The following is a 21,892-nucleotide window of genomic DNA, read 5'->3' on the forward strand; positions in this document are numbered from 1 at the left end:
GAAATTAATGGCCGGCCATAAACTTTTAGGGTCCTCCCATGTGTGTACAACACAAATATGTGGTTCAAAGTTCAAGAAAGTGGCCCAAGGGTGTTCAACATTGGCTCGGAAGGAGGGGTTCAAAAGGGTCAAGAAACATTAGTGGCCGGCCATGAACTTTTAGGGTCCTCCCATGTGTGTACATCACAAATATGTGGTTTGGGTTTGAAGAAAATGGCTTCAAGGTGTTCAACATTGGCTCGGAAGTGCGAAAAACGGGTGTCGGAGGGCAAAAATGGAACATAACTGGTTGCCAAGATAATTGCTGGCCTCCCACCCTTCTACGGCCTTCTCGGTGATAAAACAAAGGTACCTGCCAAAAATGAACAAAAACCGATGCAAAATGAAGGTTCGGGGGCCGAAACGCGCAGCCCAAGGCCCCAAAAACTGGCTGTTAGGCACCAGGAGTGGTGTTCGACCACGAAGTGTGTCTCTCAGACCCCAGTGTCCCTCAAAAGGGAGTAAATAAGAAGTATGCCAAAAATCGGGGCAAACGGAGATGGTTAGGCAGTCCCGAACCGAGGCACACGGCCAACGGTCCCGGAAACCAGGCTCCGAAATGGGCAAAATGGCCTATGGCCACAAAATGTAGCCTACGGCCACTGAGAGATGGTCTACAGGACCTCTCTCTCCCCTCAGGAAAAGAAACAGAGAAAATCGAGCCTGGTTCGCAAACCGAGGCAAAGCACAAAAGAGTCCGGAAGTCCGGAGGCAAGGCTCGCAGTCGAGACTCTAAAACTTCTAGACAAGCACGATATGCAGTATCACCAAGCGCTCAACTGGTGATGTCTGAGTCTTAAGGTCGGTCAAAAATGGGGTGTCTACAACGTGTTAGCTGGTTCAGCTTATGATGGTCGAATTTTGCCAGCAAGGAGTTGGCTGTTTTCATATAAGCCGCCATACAGTCGTTTCTTGCCGCGTACTCCCCCTTTAGCTGATTGATCACCAGTTTTGAGTGGCAAAATACAAACAAACGCCGAGCGCCCAGAAGATGTGCATTCCTCAAACCGGCTAGAAAAGCTTCATATTCGGCTTCGTTGTTTGACGCTTCGAAGCCGAGCTTGACGACCTGTTCAATTATTGCGCCATCCGGAGCCATGATCACAACTCCTGCTCCGCTGCCCTGCTGGTTGGATGATCCATCACAGTACAACTGCCAAATGTCCCCGACATAAATCCTCCAGTTCGGCTCCGATCGACTCTCCTCAACGGACTTGAAATCGGCAAGACCCCCAGTGAATTCGGCAACAAAGTCTGCAAGAACCTGTCCCTTGATTGAAGTTCTCGGTAGAAACTGAATGTCGTATTGGCCGAGTTCAAGAGCCCACTTTGAAACACATCCTGACGCTTCTGCACTTCGTAGTACTGATCGGAGGGGATAGTCTGTTAGCACCCCAATGCTGTGGCCCTGGAAGTAATGCATCAGTTTTCTTGCTGCTATGACTAGGGCAAGGATGAGTTTTTCCAGCGAAAAGTAGCGTATGTCGACGTCAACCATAGCCTTGCTCACGTAATACACTGGCCGCTGCTCCCCAGCTCTTCCTTTATCAGTATGGCGCTGACGGCCCTGTCGGAGACTGCCAAATACAAAATGAGCGGGTCACCAGCAGCAGGTGTTGACAAGAGTGGTACTGAGCGAAGGTAGGTCTTGAGCCCGTTGAAAGCGGCTTCGCATTCGGCGGACCATTCAAAAGCCTTGCCCTGCCGTAGTGTATGGAAGAATTGTCGGCAGCGATCTGTGGACCGACTGATGAACCTGTTGAGTGCGGCGGCCATCCCCATCAACTTTTGAACCTCTTTTACCGAACGGGGGAAGCCGAGTTCCAAGATTGCTGTAATTTGCCTCAGGTTGGCCTTGATTCCTCCGTGGTTGACAATGTAGCCGAAGAACTTGCCGGAGCTGATTCCAAACGCACATTTGGAAGCATTCAGCTTCATTTTGTATTTTCGTAAAATGCCGAATGTATTCTCTAGATCGGCTATATGATTCTGTTCTTCCTTGAACTTGACCACCATGTCATCAATGTACACTTCCATAGTGTGGCCGAGTTGCTCTTTGAACATGGCGGTGACCAGTCTTTGGTAGGTTGCCCCTGCATTCTTCAGCCCAAAAGGCATGACCTTGTAGCAGTAGGTTCCTCTTGGGGTGAGGAATGCAGTTTTGTCCTGGTCTTTTGGATGCATGGCGATCTGATGGTAGCCTCTGTAAGCATCGAGGAAGCTCATACGTTGATGGCGAGCCGTCGCATCGACAAGTTGCTCGATTCTGGGTAAGGGAAAACAATCTTTAGGGCAGGCTTTGTTTAGGTCGGTAAAATCGACAAACACTCGCCAAGTCCCATTTTTCTTCTTCACCACCACTGTATTAGAGAGCCACGTAGGGTAGGTTACTTCTCTAATTGCCCCGTCGGCAAGTAACCTGTCAACCTCCTCAACAATGGCGGCAGTGTGTTCTGCGCCTGACCGCCAACTTTTCTGAATAATCGGCTTGCATTTTGGATCGACATTCAACTGGTGCTGAGAAACTGACGGATCGATACCTGGCATCTCATACGGAGTCCAGGCAAAGACATCCAGGTTATTAAGCAGGAAAGAGACCAACTGTTGTCTGTCGGCTTGATTCAGGGAGAAGCCGATCATGAAGAACTTGTCCGGGCTTCCATCAATTTCAACTCAGTCTAAACCTTCCGTGGCCTTTTCATTTGGGAGCCGCCCAACATCGTCGAGGCTCTCTTGATCCGGGACCTCAATGGAATTCACCTGCAGTTCCTTTGGCGTTTTGGCAGCAAGGAGATAATATGCTTGTGCCGATTTCTGGGAGCCGCAGATTTGCTCAATACCGCGCTCCGTCGGGAAGCGTAGCAGCTGTTGGTAGGTGCTTGGCAAGGCTTGCATTGTATGTAACCAGGATCGTCCCATGATGAGATTATACGGCGATGGCAGCTTGACGACCAAGAATTCTACATCCACTGTTCGGGAGCCTACTCGAACAGGTAGTCTGATTTCCCCCAACGGATACTCTGGATTGGCATTGAAGCCGAATAGTGGATAAGGGGCCGGAGAGAGATCGGATTCGGAGAAGCCAAGTTTGGTAAAAGTCTTATAGTACATAATCTCTGAAGTGCCCCCCGGATCAATGAGTACACGCTCAACTGTGAACCGGTTTACGCGTAACTCGATTATCAAGGGATCAATGTGGGGCAGTGTTACTCCGGCCAAATCTGAATCATCAAAAGTAATGCTGTCACACCCCAAATCCGGGCATGACCGGCCGTGGCCCACAGGGACTTAGCCCAAGGCACACGTAAGCCTAAACACGAATCCAATCACATCGAACAACTGAACAATAGTCCAATAATAAATAACCAAAACTCAATCCAGACATGTCACAATTATAAACGGCAAAATCAACCGTAATCAAAAACCATCCCAAACTTATGGGATATAAACAACCCACATATCAAAAATAATCCTAAATGAACTTCGATAAGAATAAATATAAATATGCACAAACTTGACATAACACTCTAAACTAAAGGAATGCCCTAGAGGTCCATGCAATTGAGTCCCCGCTACGCCATGAGTCCACTCTAAGTCCTTCTAACACCTGGAAGTGATAAAAACTAAGTCAGCTGATAGCTCAGTGAGTAGCAACATGGATAGTAAATACAGTTTTGAAAACAGGGTTCAATTCCAAAATAAGTTATATATCACAGAAACTAGATTGGCATACAGTTTGGTAAATACAATCTGTTTCAAAAAGAAGGTTCCACAAATCAACACTTAAAATACTCATGTCTCGCAAGAACATGATAAACGACATTTTTCACTTAAAACAGATTATAACATGAACACCAATAATTTTCTGAGTACCAAGAAAAACAAATAATCTGCCACACATTTCTCAGGCTATAAGCCCCGTTGGATCCAATACCGAACTAAGAGTCATCCTCAGGGTGGCATCTGGGCCTTTTCTCAAAGACGATCCGATTGAAGGTCACCTAGTTGTTTTTAAAGGTCTGTTCCTTACAATCGTTGAGTACTAGAGTCATCACGGCCCAATCCGGATCTGTTCCCTAGTGGCCAGAGTCACCACACACAGTGGAATAATTTCCCTGGACTAAATACACACATGGTCCCAATAATCAATACACATCAGTTTCGCAAAACATGGTAGTTCATCATTATAAACATGAGACCAAAACAAATAGTTTACAGTATGCCAAGTTCACACATGTTTCAGAAATAATTTGATTCAATTGATAATATAATAATTTATCAAAGCAGTTTAGTCTTGAAACAACAATTTGATTTTCCAACAATTTAGGGTAGGGAAACATTTATAAAAATACGTAGCATGAAACTACTCACCTGAAACGCAATAATATAATCCTCGAATAGAGTATGAAAGTCCAACTAGTGCCCTGAACCAATATGAAAACTACACGTCACTACTAATTTAAAAATACTAAAGAATACGAACTAAGTAACCCCAAACTAAAGCGCACTAACACGGCTCAACCCAACTCACCGTTACTCTTAAATATTACCTAAGTTCATGTTCTTCAAGGTTTAAAATCACCCAAGACATGGGTTCCGGTCAAAACTTAATTAATTGTGACTTTAAGATAAAACAGAATTTCAAACAAGCCTTCCCAACCTATTCGCTAACTTTGAAAATTACAAAACCCACTCCACGCTATTCAAAAAATTCCAATAACCTCCAGATATGATCTAATATATCCTAAGTTTCAAACCCAATTGGTTTCACTTGATTTTCTTATCAAAATAATTATCTAAAATTTATTATATCCAAACAGGTTGTTTTCTGCAGCACTTTAAAGAAATTGACGGTTCTCTTAATATACACGAGCAATCAATGCAAGGCCAAAAACGTAAGAAACTAGACTTGTAACCGGTTCTAATGACACTAATTTGATAATTTTTGGATTTATACCCAAAGAGAACAACACTCCCGAATTTACTGTTTCGGACTGGTTTCCTCGACAGATTTGAATACCTCAATTTATATGGATTTTGACTCCCAAAAATTATGAAAAAATTCAGATATGCAATCCAATAAGTAATTGATCTACTGTAAAAATTTCAGATTAAAATTCATCCGTTTGATATGGTTTCTTGATTTTTAAAATTTACGATTCTGTGCAGAATTTTTGAACTAAGAATTACACTCATTCTTTATACATAAATTTAGCTCCTCAAGTTTCTTGATAGAATATCTATATACACAATACATAAACCTACAACCTCTCCATCAATGAACAAAATAATTACAGAATAAGGATGAAGAACAAAAAGAAGAGAAGAAAACCAAGGAGGGCTAACCTTTGATGATCACACACAACACAACACACCCAAAAGTTCTTCCTTGTTTGCAAACCCCCCCCCCCCCCTTTTTTTTTTCTTCTTTTCTCTCAACTTCTTTCTCCCCATGGCTGCTGTGGCTGCTGCTATAGAATGTATTAGGAACCCAGGGTTTTTCCTTTCTTTTCTTTGTTATACATAACATAAATGACTTTAGACAAAAATGTCCTTTGTTTTATTTTATTTTATTTTATTTTATCTCTCCATAAATTTAAATAAAATACAACTACTATTAGATCAAAATATGCTTACTAATTTGACACTTAATTTTATTTTATTTATTTATTTATTTATTTTTTTAAATAATAAATCTTGCCTTTAAATTGAAGACTTTCACCATAAATTTATTTTAGGTTTTAAAATTAATTAAAAGATCCTCCAATAATATTTAATTTGCACCTTAGAATTCACCACCAAAATATTTGAGATTGTAATATTATTATTTAATTATTTACTTAATTTTTATATTAGGGTTCTCACATTCTCCCCTCCTATAAAAAAGTTTCGTCCTCGAAACTAATCTGAGTAAATTATGAGAATAGATGTGGGTACTTCTTGCGCATCTCATCCTCGCGTTCCCAAGTCGCCTCTTCAACTAGATGATTACGCCACAATACCTTAACTAATTTAATGGTCTTTGTACGCAACCTTTTCTCTTTTGAATCCAAAATCTGAACAGGCATCTCCTCATACGAAAAAAATCCTCTCTAATCTGAAGCGGCTCATAATCTATCACATGCGACGGACTGTGCACATATTTCCTCAGCATAGACACGTGAAACACATTATGCACTCATGCCGACCTAGGGGGTAAAACAACATGGTACACAACCTCACTAACCTTCTCTAATACCTCAAATGGTCCAAAGTATCTAGAACTCAACTTTCCTTCATTTCCAAACCTGATGACTCCTTTCCATGGTGATACTTTCAAGAATACCATATCCCCCACATGAAACTCTAAATCTCTCCTACAATGACCAGCATAACTTTTTTGTTTACTCTGAGCAGTTAATAATCTCTCTCTAATGGTGATAATTTTCCGTGTAGCATCCTCCACCAAATCAGGTCCTAACATTTGCCTCTTACCAACCTCATACCAGTACAAAGGAGACCTACACTTCCTCACATACAAAGCCTCATAAGGAGTTACTCCCAAACTAGAATGATAACTATTATTATACACAAACTCCATGAGCGGCAAATAATCATCCCAATTACCTCTCCACTCCAAAGCATAAGCCCTCAACATATCCTCAAGGATTTGAATAGTCCTCTCCGATACCCCATCTGTCTAAGGGTGATAAGCTGAACTAAAATTTAACCAAGTACCCATAACTGACTGTAACGCACCCCAAAACTTAGACACAAAACGAGGGTACCAATCTGACACTATTGACACTGGTGCACCATGCAATCTAATAATCTCCTTCACATACAACTGTGCAAATCAAGCTAGAGAATAGGTCATCCGTACTGCAATAAAATGTGCTGACTTGGTTAATCTATCAACATCTACCCAAACTGCATCGTGATTACTACTAGTACGAGGTAATCTGCACACGAAGTTCATGGTAACATGATCCCACTTCCACTCTAGTATAGTTAAGGGTTGTAGTTTCCCCGCAGGTTTCTAATGTTCTACTTTAACCTGTTGACACACCAAATACTGAGCCACAAATTTTGCAATATCTCCCTTCATACCATTCCACCAAAAGTGTTCATAAAGATCCCGATACATCTTAGTACTTCCAAGATGAATGCTATAACTATAACTAGAACTATGTGCCTCCATCATAATCTCCTTCCGCAAATCACCACCAGCAGGAACACAAATTCGGCTATGGAATCTAAGTAACCCATCATCACTAACCACAAAGTCTACATGCTTACCCTCTGTCATCTCTCCTTTAATACGCTCACACTGGGGGTCAATCTCCTGAGCTAAATGAATCCGTTCTCTCAAGGTCAGCTGAACTTTCAATTGACTACAATAAGCCCTATCACCAGGCGTAACAACCCCAAGCCTCAAACGTCTCATGTCTTCCACCAAACAACTCTCAATAGACAAAGCAGCTACATTTCCAACTATAACCTTCCTACTCAAGGCATCTGCAACGACATTTGCCTTCCCCGGATGACATAATATATTCACATCGAAATCTTTTAGTAACTCAAGCCATCTTCTTTGCCTCAAATTTAGTTCCTCCTATGTGAAAATATACTTCAAACCCTTATGATCAGTGTAAATCTCACATGACTCTCCATACAAATAATGTCGCCAAATCTTAAGAGCGAAAATCACTATTGCTAACTCCAAGTCGTGCGTAGGATAATTTCTCTCATGTACTTTCAACTTTCATGACGCATAAGCAATCACCTTCCTATGCTGTATGAGCACACATCCTAAACCCTATCATGAAACATCACTATAAATCACAAAACCACCACCATCAGTAGATAAGGCAAGGATTGGAGCTGATGTTAACCTCTGTTTAAGCTCTTTGAAGTTATACTCACAATCATCATTCCACTCAAACTTTACCCCTTTCCTAGTGAGATTGGTAAGTAGCAAGCAATACAAAAGAATCCTTCCACAAACTGTTTGTAATATCCAGCAAACCCTAGAAAGCTACGTACCTCTATCACAGAAGTAGGTCGTGGCCAATCAACGATTTTCTACCACCTTTGTGCTATCCACAAATACCCCATCTTTACTTACCATATGACCCAAAAATGATACAATGCTCAACCAAAATTCACACTTCTTAAATTTTGCATACAGTCTCTTCTCCCTAAGGATCTGCAGTACTACCCTCATATGCTGCTCATGCTCCTCCTTACTCCTCGAATAAATTAGGATGTCATCAATAATCACTACCACAAATTTATCCAGTTGGGTCTTAAATACTCTATTCATTAAATCCATGAATGCGGCGGTACATTTGTGAGACCAAAAGGTGGCACCAAGAACTCATAATGCCTATAACGGGTTCTAAAAGCAGTCTTAAGAACATCCTCATCCCTCACCTTCAACTAGTGATAACCTGACCTCAAGTCAATCTTAGAGAATATCTGAGCTCCCTACAATTGGTCAAATAGGTCATCAATACATGGCAAAGGACACTTATTCTTCACTGTGACTTTGTTCGGTTCTCAACAATCAATACACAACCTCATAGACCTATCATTCTTCTTCACAAACAACACAGGTGCTCCCCAAGGTGAAACACTAGGCTTAATAAAACATTTCTCTAACAACTTCTATAACTAAGTTTGTAACTCCCTTAACTCTAACGATGCCATTCTATAGGGCGCTTTAGAAATAAGTGCTGTGTCAGGGACCAAGTTAATGGAAAATTGTACCTCACGATCTAGAGGAAGTCCAAGTAGATCCTTTGGAAAAACATCAACACAATCACTCACTACAGGCAACTCCTCTAACTTCTATTTTGGTAGTTTGATACTCACCACACAAGTTAAATAACCATGACACCTTTTTCTCAACATTCGATTAGCCTAAAAGGAAGAAGTAAAACAGATAGAAGACCCTTTCCTATCCCCCTGGAAGAAAAACTCAAGTTGTCCCAGCATAGCAAAAACTACTCCCATTCTAAAACAATCAATAGAAGCATGATGCTTCGTCAACAAATCCATCTCCAAAATCACATCAAAATCCTTCATCTCTAAAGAAATCAAATCCACTAGAAAAATCCTACCATCCATCTTTATCTGACAAGATCTACAGACATCTCCCAATATTACTATTTCTCCAAATGGATTACACACAATAATACAAACATCAAAGGCTCTTAAAGAATAGACAATCCGTGTAAATATCTAGGTGTCAACTATTAACCATCAAAACGAAATCAAGAACGATTCAACACAAGTTTAAACAAAACTAACTTAACCAAACACTACTAAGTACTATAGGGACTCGGACCTCGTCTAAATGATGAAATGCAAGGTATGTAACTTGATAAATCTATAGCTCTGATACCACAATTGTCACACCCCAAATCCAGGCATGACCGGCCGTGGCCCACAGGGACTTAGCCCAAGGCACACGTAAGCCTAAACACGAATCCAATCACATCGAACAACTGAACAATAGTCCAATAATAAATAACCAAAACTCAATCCAGACATGTCACAATTATAAACGGCAAAATCAACCGTAATCAAAAACCATCCCAAACTTATGGGATATAAACAACCCACATATCAAAAATAATCCTAAATGAACTTCGATAAGAATAAATATAAATATGCACAAACTTGACATAACACTCTAAACTAAATGAATGCCCTAGAGGTCCATGCAATTGAGTCCCCGCTACGCCATGAGTCCACTCTAAGTCCTTCTAATACCTAGAAGTGATAAAAACTAAGTCAGCTGATAGCTCAGTGAGTAGCAACATGGATAGTAAATACAGTTTTGAAAACAGGGTTCAATTCCAAAATAAGTTATATATCACAGAAACTAGATTGGCATACAGTTTGGTAAATACAATCTGTTTCAAAAAGAAGGTTCCACAAATCAACACTTAAAATACTCATGTCTCGCAAGAACATGATAAACGACATTTTTCACTTAAAACAGATTATAACATGAACACCAATAATTTTCTGGGTACCAAGAAAAACAAATAATCTGCCACACATTTCTCAGGCTATAAGCCCCGTTGGATCCAATACCGAACTAAGAGTCATCCTCAGGGTGGCACCTGGGCCTTTTCTCAAAGACGATCCGATTGAAGGTCACCTAGTTGTTTTTAAAGGTCTGTTCCTTACAATCGTTGAGCACTAGAGTCATCACGGCCCAATCCGGATCTGTTCCCTAGTGGCCAGAGTCACCACACACAGTGGAATAATTTCCCTGGACTAAATACACACATGGTCCCAATAATCAATACACATCAGTTTCGCAAAACATGGTAGTTCATCATTATAAACATGAGACCAAAACAAATAGTTTACAGTATGCCAAGTTCACACATGTTTCAGAAATAATTTGATTCAATTGATAATATAATAATTTATCAAAGCAGTTTAGTCTTGAAACAACAATTTGATTTTCCAACAATTTAGGGTAGGGAAACATTTATAAAAATACGTAGCATGAAACTACTCACCTGAAACGCAATAATATAATCCTCGAATAGAGTATGAAAGTCCAACTAGTGCCCTGAACCAATATGAAAACTACACGTCACTACTAATTTAAAAATACTAAAGAATACGAACTAAGTAACCCCAAACTAAAGCGCACTAACACGGCTCAACCCAACTCACCGTTACTCTTAAATATTACCTAAGTTCATGTTCTTCAAGGTTTAAAATCACCCAAGACATGGGTTCCGGTCAAAACTTAATTAATTGTGACTTTAAGATAAAACAGAATTTCAAACAAGCCTTCCCAACCTATTCGCTAACTTTGAAAATTACAAAACCCACTCCACGCTATTCAAAAAATTCCAATAACCTCCAGATATGATCTAATATATCCTAAGTTTCAAACTCAATTGGTTTCACTTGATTTTCTTATCAAAATAATTATCTAAAATTTATTATATCCAAACAGGTTGTTTTCTGCAGCACTTTAAAGAAATTGACTGTTCTCTTAATATACACGAGCAATCAATGCAAGGCCAAAAACGTAAGAAACTAGACTTGTAACCGGTTCTAATGACACTAATTTGATAATTTTTGGATTTATACCCAAAGAGAACAACACTCCCGAATTTACTGTTTCGGACTGGTTTCCTGGACAGATTTGAATACCTCAATTTATATGGATTTTGACTCCCAAAAATTATGAAAAAATTCAGATATGCAATCCAATAAGTAATTGATCTACTGTAAAAATTTCAGATTAAAATTCATCCGTTTGATATGGTTTCTTGATTTTTAAAATTTACGATTCTGTGCAGAATTTTTGAACTAAGAATTACACTCATTCTTTATACATAAATTTAGCTCCTCAAGTTTCTTGATAGAATATCTATATACACAATACATAAACCTACAACCTCTCCATCAATGAACAAAATAATTACAGAATAAGGATGAAGAACAAAAAGAAGAGAAGAAAACCAAGGAGGGCTAACCTTTGATGATCACACACAACACAACACACCCAAAAGTTCTTCCTTGTTTGCAAACCCCCCCCCCCCCCCTTTTTTTTTTTTCTTCTTTTCTCTCAACTTCTTTCTCCCCATGGCTGCTGTGGCTGCTGCTATAGAATGTATTAGGAACCCAGGGTTTTTCCTTTCTTTTCTTTGTTATACATAACATAAATGACTTTAGACAAAAATGTCCTTTGTTTTATTTTATTTTATTTTATTTTATCTCTCCATAAATTTAAATAAAATACAACTACTATTAGATCAAAATATGCTTACTAATTTGACACTTAATTTTATTTTATTTATTTATTTATTTATTTTTTTAAATAATAAATCTTGCCTTTAAATTGAAGACTTTCACCATAAATTTATTTTAGGTTTTAAAATTAATTAAAAGATCCTCCAATAATATTTAATTTGCACCTTAGAATTCACCACCAAAATATTTGAGATTGTAATATTATTATTTAATTATTTACTTAATTTTTATATTAGGGTTCTCACAAATGCCCTTGGCTTCGTGGGGCCGTTTAGCCGGGGTGAGTTGGTTCTGAGGTTCAGACTCTGACTGGATCGCGTGCACCGCTGATGACATCGGCAGGCTGTATATCATGTGGATTACTCCGGGCGGAGGTGAATCCTGTCTCAAGGCTATTGCTTTGTTTGGGACTGCCGGTGCTTTGAATTTCTTGGGTAGCACTGCCTTTGCAATCTATCGTACAAAAGGATTATGCTGATCTTCATCCGAGCTGTTTCTTCTTCGCTTAAGCCTTATACGGGGCCTCTCTTCAGAAGAGCTGGAAGTTTCAGCTCGTCCCTTCTTCTTGAGCTCTGGGGGTAATGAGTTAGAGTTGCTATCAGTGTCTTGTTGTCGGGCTCGAGATCGTCGACCATCTGTCCTCACGGGTTGCTCCGGGCCTTGGTGTGTGGCTTGTTTGGACTTCGCCACCTCCGGGGCCAAATCCTGGCAGAGACGCTCGTTCTCTGCGCTCATGTTCTCTAACCTCCGTTCGTTTTGCTTTGCCTGTTCCATGATCGCTTGCATTGCTTCATGCTCTGGAGTTGAAGGTGAGGCGAAGTTCAGGGCGCATCTTACGGGGATGGTTTCCAGTCCAAGCATGGTCGTTGGAGTGAGGTCGTCTCTCTGCGTAGTTTCATGAATGACTATCGAAGGGTCCTCCGTTACGCCCGCCATGGATGTGTTTGAGTATTCCCACAGACGGCGCCAATTGTGGAGAAGTGGTTTTTGGAAATACTCTTCTGATCCTAGGGAGCGCTCGTGATCCTCCGATAGTCACTTGAAAGGAAATAAACACTCCGGTCGGGCGTGCCGGAATTAGCACTCCGACGGACAAGTCAATCCCAAGCTCTAGGTTACTTATATTCTAAGTTAAATACCACAATTATCACACATACCTTTCCAAGATTGCAGGTCTCCTATTTATAGTATTCTCCTTGGGTCTGGGAGCCTGGCCCACTCCTGGCCCCTATAATGCATTCCTACACGGCACTTATTAGTAGGAACGCTGGCTCTTATAGTCGGCCCCTCAACTGGATAGAGTAAATGCCGAATAGAAGTCACGTTCGGGGCCGACCTGTCTTATTCTCGTTGATCCAGAATTTATTCGGCTCCCACAATTTTATATAAAATAAATTATTAATGAAATTATTGATTCATATTTTAATGAGAAAAATGAAATTAAAATAAAATATACTATGAATTATGATGAATTGGCATCTTGTGTTTTTGTTTATTTCAACGAGGCATCTTGTGTTTGTCTTCTCTATGCATATAATGACATAAAGAGCATGAGTAACACCAGAAAAATTGAGAAGACACACACAGGCACAGGCAAAGAAACACAGATAGCAAAAATGTCTAGTTTTTTGAAATTGTTAGAGCAGCAAGCACCTTCTTTGTTCTTGTTGAATCCCTTATCTCTCTCTTTCCTTTCCATGTTCTTCTTGTTCCTCCTCTTTATCAAATGGCTCACCAATAGTGCAAATAGCAACAAAAATCGACCACCCTCACCACCGAAGCTCCCAATTATAGGAAACTTCCATCAAATCGGCTTGTTTGCACACCGCTCACTCCGATCCTTAGCTGAAAAACACGGTCCAATTATGCTGCTTCACCTGGGCAGTAAACCAACCCTAGTAATTTCATCCGCTGATGCAGCTTCTGCGATCATGAAAAACCATGATCTCAGCTTCGCAAACAGGCCCAAATCAAAAATATTGAAGAGACTTATGTACGACTACAAGGATGTTTCAGTGGCTCCTTATGGTGAGTTTTGGAGGCAGATGAAGAGCATTTTTGTGCTCCAGCTTCTGAGTAACAGAAGAGTTCAGTCTTTCCACAATCTAAGAGCAGAAGAAATAGCCCTCATGATGAACAAGATCAAAGAGTCTTCTTCTTTGTCATTGCCAGTGAATTTAAGCGAAATGTTTACATCACTTACGAATGATGTGATAAGCATGGCAGCTTTTGGGAGGAAGTACGGCGATGGCGAAAGTGGTAAGAAGATGAAGCAGCTGTTGAAGGATTATTTAGGGCTATTAAGTCGTTTTGACATTGGGAGCTTATTTCCAAGGCTGGGTTGGATTGTTAGCCGAGTCAATGGATTGGATGCTGAAGTAGAGAGGGTAGCCATAGAGCTTGATGATTTCCTTGAGGGTGTACTTGTAGAGCGAATGAATTGCTTGGAAAAAGAGATCTCTAGTAATGAAGGCAAGGAGGACTTTCTTGATATTTTGCTTAGGATATATAAGGATAGTAGTGCTGGTATTTCTATTGATAAAGATAGCATCAAAGCTGTCATTTTGGTAACTCTCTCTCTCTCTCTCTCTGTGTGTGTGTGTGTGTGTGTGCGCATTTCTTACCTTTCAAATTGGGGCTCAAGACTGATTAACTATGTGACACTTGTCTATCTTTCCGTTTCTTGCAGACTACCTTTGCAGCTGGAACTGATACAACGTCAACTTTTCTAGAGTGGGCAATGACAGGATTGTTGAGGTGCCCTAGAGTCATGAAGAAAGCACAAAACGAGGTGAGAGAAGTTGTTAGAGGAAAACATGGCATAGCAGATGATGATTTGGAGAAAATGCACTACTTGAGAGCCGTGATTAAGGAAGTTTTCCGCTTTCATCCCCCAGTTCCATTACTGGTGCCAAGAGAAGCAAGGCATGATATCAAAGTGATGGGCTATGATGTTGCTGCTGGAACAATGGTTATGACTAATGCTTGGGCGATTGGGAGAGACCCTGCTGTGTGGGATGAGCCAGAGGAGTTTAGGCCAGAGAGGTTCTTAAATTCTGCTATTGATTACAAAGGGATGGACTTCCAATTGATTCCATTTGGTGCTGGAAGGAGGGGTTGCCCAGGAATCTCTTTTGCAATGGCCGTGAATGAGCTGGTCTTAGCAAATCTGCTGCACAAGTTTGACTGGGAGTTGCCTGGTGGAGCCAAAGCTGAGGATTTGGACATGACTGAATGCCCTGGTGTCACAATCCACAGAGGAATTCCTCTTCTTGCTGTTGCAATTCCATGGTCAAGCTAGATAGTGGAAAATAAAAATTAATCTACCAATGATCTCCCTACTTTTCTAAGCTTTTAGATAAGATTTTTTTTTCCCTTTGCTAAGCTTTTGAACAAAGAGAATGTTTTTTATGGTGTACGAAAATTGGAGGCTTTACAAAAATTGGAGACCTTGGGCGACTGACTAATCGGCCTAAAGCAAGGGTCACCCCCATATGTTCTAGGGGAAATACAAATGAAGTAGAGCTTTCAAAAATAATTATGTACCAATGAAAAGTTTATATAATTAAAGTTTATAAGCTTTATCATTAATCCGATTTTTTTCTTTTTTTCTTTTTTCAAACCATCCACTGATGGTTTATTTCCCCTATATTATATATATGTTTGGGTGGAAGAATTCACAGCCTAGGTGGCAGTGGGAAATTTTGTGTAAATATTGTATCATCCTTCATCCCAAAAGGATGATATTACTTGTACATTGACATATCTGTATCATTTAATTTAGCTACCCACAATTGGAACTGGGTAGTTTCCCTCTGAGAAGAATCAGAACAGTTGTGTTAAAACTGCAACTAAATTCTCAAGAAATAATTAAAAATTCAACTGATTGAAATTAAATATCTAGCTTTCCCCACGAAATTTTGTTACATTCAGAATAGTACTTGTAGGCAAACCATTTTTTCAGCATTATGCATCATCGCTCTTTACAACTTTAACAAGCATGTTATTATTATTATAGATTAAAGATGATAGATGATATAGGGACCAGATCAAGGTGCCTTTGCTATCATTGATTCATCCCTGTTCTCTTTACAACTTTATGTATAAGCATTATTTATAAATAGTGCTCCTTTCCCTTGGTGCATGTTATAGACCTTTGCCCTGAGTGACACCACCTTAATTATTAACCTTCTTTCTGTTTTTGCTTCAGAAAAAAAGGAGGAAACCCCACGCCCACTGCTAATAATGGAAAAGCACGCCAAAGTAGTGCACAACTAGTCGGTGGAAAAAGCTTGCCTTGCCACTAGCTTTTGGCAAAAAGTCTTTGGACTCTGAACCATTGAGCTTTGAGCGTGAAGATCACTCTCTATTACCTTAAATTATTGGGCACAAACATAAAACACCTTTACAGATAACTAATAACTCAAAGCTAACAATTTTAAGAGAAATGACATGTCAGTTACAAAAACAGTTGTTCTGTATTCATTTTTCTGTATCTGCTAAAAAAAACAGTACCAAACTAAAGCATTTTCTGACTAGTGAAATAAAAGAAAATTTCAGAATACCACAAGGTAAATGATCTCATATGGGGGGAAAATATATAAACGATGGTTGATAAGTATGATTATGCCTGAGACGGTCCCCTAAAAGATAAAAAGCTTGGATGTACTGAAATGATGTTCAATGGATCCAGCTCAAGGGCATTTGTGCCTCCTGTTTAAGTTGACACTTGACAGACATCAAAAGTGGAGAAAATGTTGATCACGAATTACAAAGCAAACATTTACAAACTTCCAGCAAGTCCATCTTTGCACTTTGTGCGTGTGCATCACATGTCTTGGAATATTATATTATTCAATAGATCATATTGCCCAAGCATCTTCCCACCCTAATGATTGTTAATGAATCAGTAGTACACAAGTCTGGATTTCTTAGCCATTGATTGATCATAAAGAGAAGGAAAAAATAAATAAATAAATAAAAAGCAAAAAAAGAAGAAGGAAGAACTACATGCAGGTGGGAGAAAGAAAAAAATTACCAGTACATGAGGGGTGCACCCCCACAGTCTTTCATTTGCACCGTACCCCTCATGTGCTAGTAATTTTTTCCCTTTCTCCCACCTGTACGCAGTTTTTCCAAAAAAAAAAAAAAAAAAACCCCACAAAAAAAGAATAAAGAAAAAAAAGAAAGAAGTATATTCCACTTTTCTCATTTCCTTAAATTTCAAAACCACATCATTCACTGATGCTGGACTTGCACTGCAATGGAAAAACACAAAAAACCATACTTGTGAGTAAACAATGGATACAAAATCAAGTAGCTGGCGAGGGGCAAGTAAAAAGCTTTGCCTAGCTATTTTTAGTTTCTTCTTCGTATTTCAATATTATCCAAATACCTCGGTAATGTTTGTTCAGGCCACAAGTAATGTAAGCTACCATATTTTAGTATTTTAAGTTCCAGTTCCAGCCTTATTTCCCATAACTGGTTAAAGAATATGCATGTCTTTAGGTGCACATTGTGTATATGGGAGAGAGGCAGTATGAGGATCCAGCAAGTGTCAGGAAATTGCACCACAAAATGCTTTCAACTGTGCTTGGAAGGTGTATATATATAGATATGGTTTCAGATAACCCTCTTGATTACAAATGTTGATACAATTTGTCATCCTTATTCCTTACTGATAATAATAGTGTGATTGAAACTAAAGCTGTCAATTTGTATTGAAGCAAAGAAGCTGCCAGGAGTTCAATTCTTTACAGCTACAAGCATGGATTTTCGGGGTTTGCAGCGAGGCTAACAAAATCCCAAGCAGAAAAGATTGCAGGTACTTTTCAGCTAAGAAAATCTACCTTGCAAGATTTTTTTAATTACTAAGCACAGGGAACTCATATTTTTCAGCCACCTTTACACTTTGTTTGGATCATGGATTGGGATATGGATTTGGAAAGGGAAAGGGAAGTGGAAAAAAAAATTAGCTTATATTTGATTCACATTTGCTTCACCTTTTTCCCTTTTGCTATCCAAATCTCCACCTAAATCCATGATCCAAACACAGCCTTAACAGTTTGGGGCTATGAATTTCAGAGTTCCCAGGTGTTGTCCAAGTGTTTCCAAATCGCATCCAAAAGTTCCATACAACTCGAAGTTGGGATTTTCTTGGACTCAATCATTATTCTCGAAAAAAAAATTTAACAACAGAGAGCAATATGGGGGATGGAACAATCATTGGCGTCATAGATTCAGGTGATGATATATGACCTCATAACATTATAATCTGAAGCTTCACCCAAAGTTTTTTTTTTTTCCCTAAAAAAAAAAAAGTGTTCTAAACTTGGATAGATGATTCTGCAACTCTGTAGGAGTCTGGCCAGAGTCTGAAAGTTTCAATGATGAAGGCATGGGTCCAATTCCACCACATTGGAAAGGAACTTGCCAGCACGGAGAGCACTTCAACCACAGCAATTGCAATAAAAAATTGATCGGAGCTCGCTGGTTCATTGAGGGACTCAGGGACCAAATGAAGATCCCAATAAACACAACTAATAACATTGAATTTCTCTCGCCACGGGATAGAATTGGTCATGGCACTCATACTGCCTCCACAGCAGCTGGTGGTTTTGTGGAGAAAGCAAACTATAAAGGACTAGCTTGGGGTGTAGCTAGAGGAGGGGCACCTCGTGCTCACTTAGCAATTTACAAAGCTTGTTGGGCTATTGGTACAGGACGATGCACGGACGCTGATATATTAAAAGCATTTGACAAAGCCATAGAAGATGGAGTGGACATCCTATCTGTGTCAATTGGCATTGAGATTCCATTGTTTTCTTACGTTGATCAGCGTGATTCAATTGCTATTGGTTCTTTCCATGCGACCACAAAGGGCATTACCGTAGTATCTTCAGGAGGAAATGATGGACCCTTCTCACAAACAATTGTCAACACTGCTCCCTGGCTCATCACTGTGGCAGCAACCACCATTGACAGGGACTTCCCAACAGCCATTACATTTGGAAACAACCACACTCTTATGGTATTAGTACTAGTACTACTACTAGAGATATTCTAAGAATCATGTGTAATTGCAGAAGGGCATCTTCATGAGCTTTCTTGCAAATGGTTTGTTTTTTAATTTGCAGGGTCAATCTCTTAGTACGGGCAAACACAAACACAAACACAGATTCATTGGACTTGTTTACTCTGAACGCATAGCATCAGACTCAACAGATGATTCGGCGTTTGACCTTCTCCTTTTCTTCTTTTTCTACTTCTTCTTCTTGCCACCTTGTACCTATGCTATGTGTATATAATACTGTTTTATTTTCCTATTGATGTTTGTCCAGCAAGGGTTGTCATCTTGGGAGTCTCAACACAACATTAGCAGCTGGAAAATTTGTGCTGTGTTTCTCACTACCAAACCAACAGAATATGGTTTCTGCATCGAGGGCTGTGAAAAATGCAGGAGGGATCGGACTGATATACGCACAGTTTGATGATAACCTGCTTGACTCGTGTGATGTAATCCCTTGTATTAGAGTAGATTATGAAGCAGGGACACGGATTCTAACCTACATCAGAAAAACACGGTAAGGAAGGAGGAGATGGCTGATAGAGAGGTTTAATTAAGACATGAACAAAAAAGTGCATATCATTATCATATGCTTATAAAACAGATTGAGAAATTAACCACAAGTCCACTTGTATCTCCATGAAGGAATCCTACTGTGAAGCTGAGTTTCCCGAGGACTGTGATAGGGGAAACTATGTCTCCTCGTGTTGCATATTTCTCTTCCAGAGGACCCAGTTCCATGAGCCCAGCTGTACTAAAGGTATGCCTAATATGCTAAATTATATTTTATTTGATTTTTGTTGGCTACTTCAGTTCAGTGGAAAGTTTACTGGTTGCCAAACTTGCCATATGATAAATGGGTAGCCTCAAAGAATGCAAAATAAATATCCAGCGACTACGTCAATATTTATTGCATTAAAGAATTCAGGCTTTGCGTGGAAATCAACTTAGATTCTATAGGAAAAATGGAAAGGCAGTGGGTTCAAACATAAACATAAGTATGAATGGTTGGTGAAATTAACAGGAATGCTGAAACAATAAATTCTCAGCAGAAGTAACCTTAAAAAATAAATAAAAAAATAATTAAAAAAAAAAAACTGAATGAGCTGTTCTCAATGCTATATGCTATGCTTATAAAGCATAATGCCCCTTCAATAGAAAATATAAATAAAAATGTAATTGTTGGAATGCGTAAACATATTTCAAAGCATATATATTTCCTTTATGAAATGTTTGGTTTATGTGAAAATGGACAAATTGAGGGCAAACTACCAACACACCCTTGAGATTTAGCTAAAATATGGATAGCCTGTTGGTAATTTGCCCAAAAATTTACAAAAAGAATTTGGAATCTTACCCACTGATTGAATAGTTTAGAGTGCAAACAGAGCATGTTAATTCTCTCCAGTGCTTTTATTGATGTTGATATATAACATGCCAAGTTTGAACTCATTCCAATTTTGGTTCAATTGAAAAAGCCGGACGTAGCTGCACCAGGAGTGAGCATTTTAGCTGCATACCCACCAATGGGTACAAAGCATGGAAGTGGCTATGCATTCCTATCAGGAACTTCAATGGCTTGTCCTCATGTCACTGGAATAGTAGCTCTCATCAAATCTGCACACCCAGATTGGTCTCCTGCAGCCATACGATCAGCCCTCGTCACTACTGGTGAGTCGCATTCAGTAAAATTCTTCTTTTCCCCCTTCTTCTTCTTGCAGTCCACACTTGACTCTAATAGACATGCAATCACCAGCATCACAAAAGGGAACAGATGGAATGGACATAACCGAGATGGGACCAACGCTCAAGAAGGCTGATCCATTTGACATTGGTGGTGGGCATGTCAATCCCAACGGAGCAATAAATCCAGGACTTATTTACAATATTAGCAAACAAGACTACATTCAATTTATGTGTGCCATGGGTTACAGCAACATATCCATTAGCAGATTAACCAAAACAACAACCAACTGCATGAAAAGCAATCACTTCATACTTAACCTCAACCTGCCTTCTATCACCATTCCCAACTTGAAGAGGAAAGTAACAGTCTTGAGAATTGTGTCCAATGTGGGAGACATTAATTCAGAATATAAAGTCCTAGTAGAAGCTCCATATGGTGTTCAAATGGTAGTTGAACCTCAAATTCTACATTTCAATTCAACCATCCGAGCTCTTCCCTTCAAAGTTACCTTTTTCTCAACTCAAAAGATGCACGGAGATTACAGATTTGGAAGCTTAGTATGGACAGATGGAAAACACTTTGTGAGAAGTCCCATATCCATACGTGTGATCAAGTTTGATTCATATGCAGATGTAAAAACAAACCTGTGAAAAAATCAGATTACCATGTAATTTCACTGCATCAACTGTTTTGGAAGAAAATTATATTGAATAAAAATTGCCAAGGGAGGGACCATCACTATCTAATGGCTTTTTATGATTTTTCTCACACATTCTACCAGAATCCTTTTGTGGAAAACTTTGAAACAACTTATTAGGTGAAGATTTCCCCCACCATACAATACATCACCATGGATGAATCGACCACCGTTCAATCTGAAAAACTAAGACGGTTTGGTAAAAGTTCCCATGGTCACAACTATCAGACAATAATCATGACCAAGCAACTAAGGTAACTACATATTAAAAGAATAAGGGTTCATTACAGGCCTTGATTGTAAACTTGTTATAATTTAAACACATAAGCTTAAAAAACTCTCCTCAACTCAACAAGTTTTTTTTATCCCAATTACTTTGGGATTTTCCGTAAGCTTGAATCTTCAACCATTATTTAAATTTCAATGTCAAACACTTGAACAGTAATTTCTGGAGATTTCAGTTTCTATTTGATTTTGGGGACATTTTGGATGCGCATTGAGCTAACACCTTTATACAAGTATGAAATAGTTTTAATAGCAATTGAATTGTGCTTAGAGGGTGTGTGTGTGAAAAGAAGACAATTATGACATAAAAGATAAATCAGTTTTTATTCCATACGCTGAAATA

At 39.4% G+C, this 21,892-nt stretch overlaps 2 protein-coding genes across 8 annotated transcripts; both read left to right on the top strand.

Moving 5' to 3' along the window:
- Window positions 1-13,256: 13,256 nt before the first annotated feature.
- Window positions 13,257-15,405, top strand: LOC114288220 (cytochrome P450 736A117). The gene is made up of 2 exons (XM_028231707.2): window positions 13,257-14,381; window positions 14,504-15,405. Exons 1-2 carry the CDS (start codon window positions 13,272-13,274, stop codon window positions 15,113-15,115), a joined length of 1,722 nt encoding a protein of 573 aa, XP_028087508.2. The 5' UTR covers window positions 13,257-13,271; the 3' UTR covers window positions 15,116-15,405.
- Window positions 15,406-17,031: 1,626 nt separating this feature from the next.
- LOC114288222 (subtilisin-like protease SBT3.4) lies at window positions 17,032-21,323 on the top strand. 7 transcript variants are annotated; one of them, XM_082925217.1, is made up of 10 exons: window positions 17,032-17,240; window positions 17,323-17,414; window positions 17,541-17,638; window positions 18,013-18,057; window positions 18,174-18,844; window positions 18,951-19,048; window positions 19,155-19,397; window positions 19,526-19,640; window positions 20,359-20,551; window positions 20,637-21,323. In XM_082925217.1, exons 1-10 carry the CDS (start codon window positions 17,115-17,117, stop codon window positions 21,215-21,217), a joined length of 2,262 nt encoding a protein of 753 aa, XP_082781343.1. In that variant the 5' UTR covers window positions 17,032-17,114; the 3' UTR covers window positions 21,218-21,323. The 7 variants fall into 7 exon arrangements, with proteins under 7 accessions (XP_082781343.1, XP_082781342.1, XP_082781344.1 ...); XM_082925216.1 differs by having other exon boundaries at window positions 17,032-17,213; window positions 17,899-18,057; XM_082925214.1 differs by having other exon boundaries at window positions 17,034-17,240; window positions 17,899-18,057.
- The last annotated feature ends 569 nt before the right edge of the window (window positions 21,324-21,892 follow it).

The sequence above is a fragment of the Camellia sinensis genome, chromosome 4 (assembly GCF_055761805.1).
Source record: "Camellia sinensis isolate YWXY chromosome 4, ASM5576180v1, whole genome shotgun sequence".
Taxonomy (NCBI): domain Eukaryota; kingdom Viridiplantae; phylum Streptophyta; class Magnoliopsida; order Ericales; family Theaceae; genus Camellia; species Camellia sinensis.

Bases quoted from the DNA above. Each gene is read 5' to 3' on its own strand.
- LOC114288220 (XM_028231707.2), top strand. From the start codon at position 13,272: ATGAATTATGATGAATTGGCATCTTGTGTTTTTGTTTATTTCAACGAG. The intron at 14,382-14,503 runs GTAACTCTCTCT...CGTTTCTTGCAG, and splicing joins GCATCAAAGCTGTCATTTTG to ACTACCTTTGCAGCTGGAAC.
- LOC114288222 (XM_082925214.1), top strand. From the start codon at position 17,115: ATGGATACAAAATCAAGTAGCTGGCGAGGGGCAAGTAAAAAGCTTTGC. The intron at 17,415-17,540 runs GTGTATATATAT...TTTGTATTGAAG, and splicing joins CTTTCAACTGTGCTTGGAAG to CAAAGAAGCTGCCAGGAGTT. The intron at 17,639-17,898 runs GTACTTTTCAGC...TATGAATTTCAG, and splicing joins CCAAGCAGAAAAGATTGCAG to AGTTCCCAGGTGTTGTCCAA.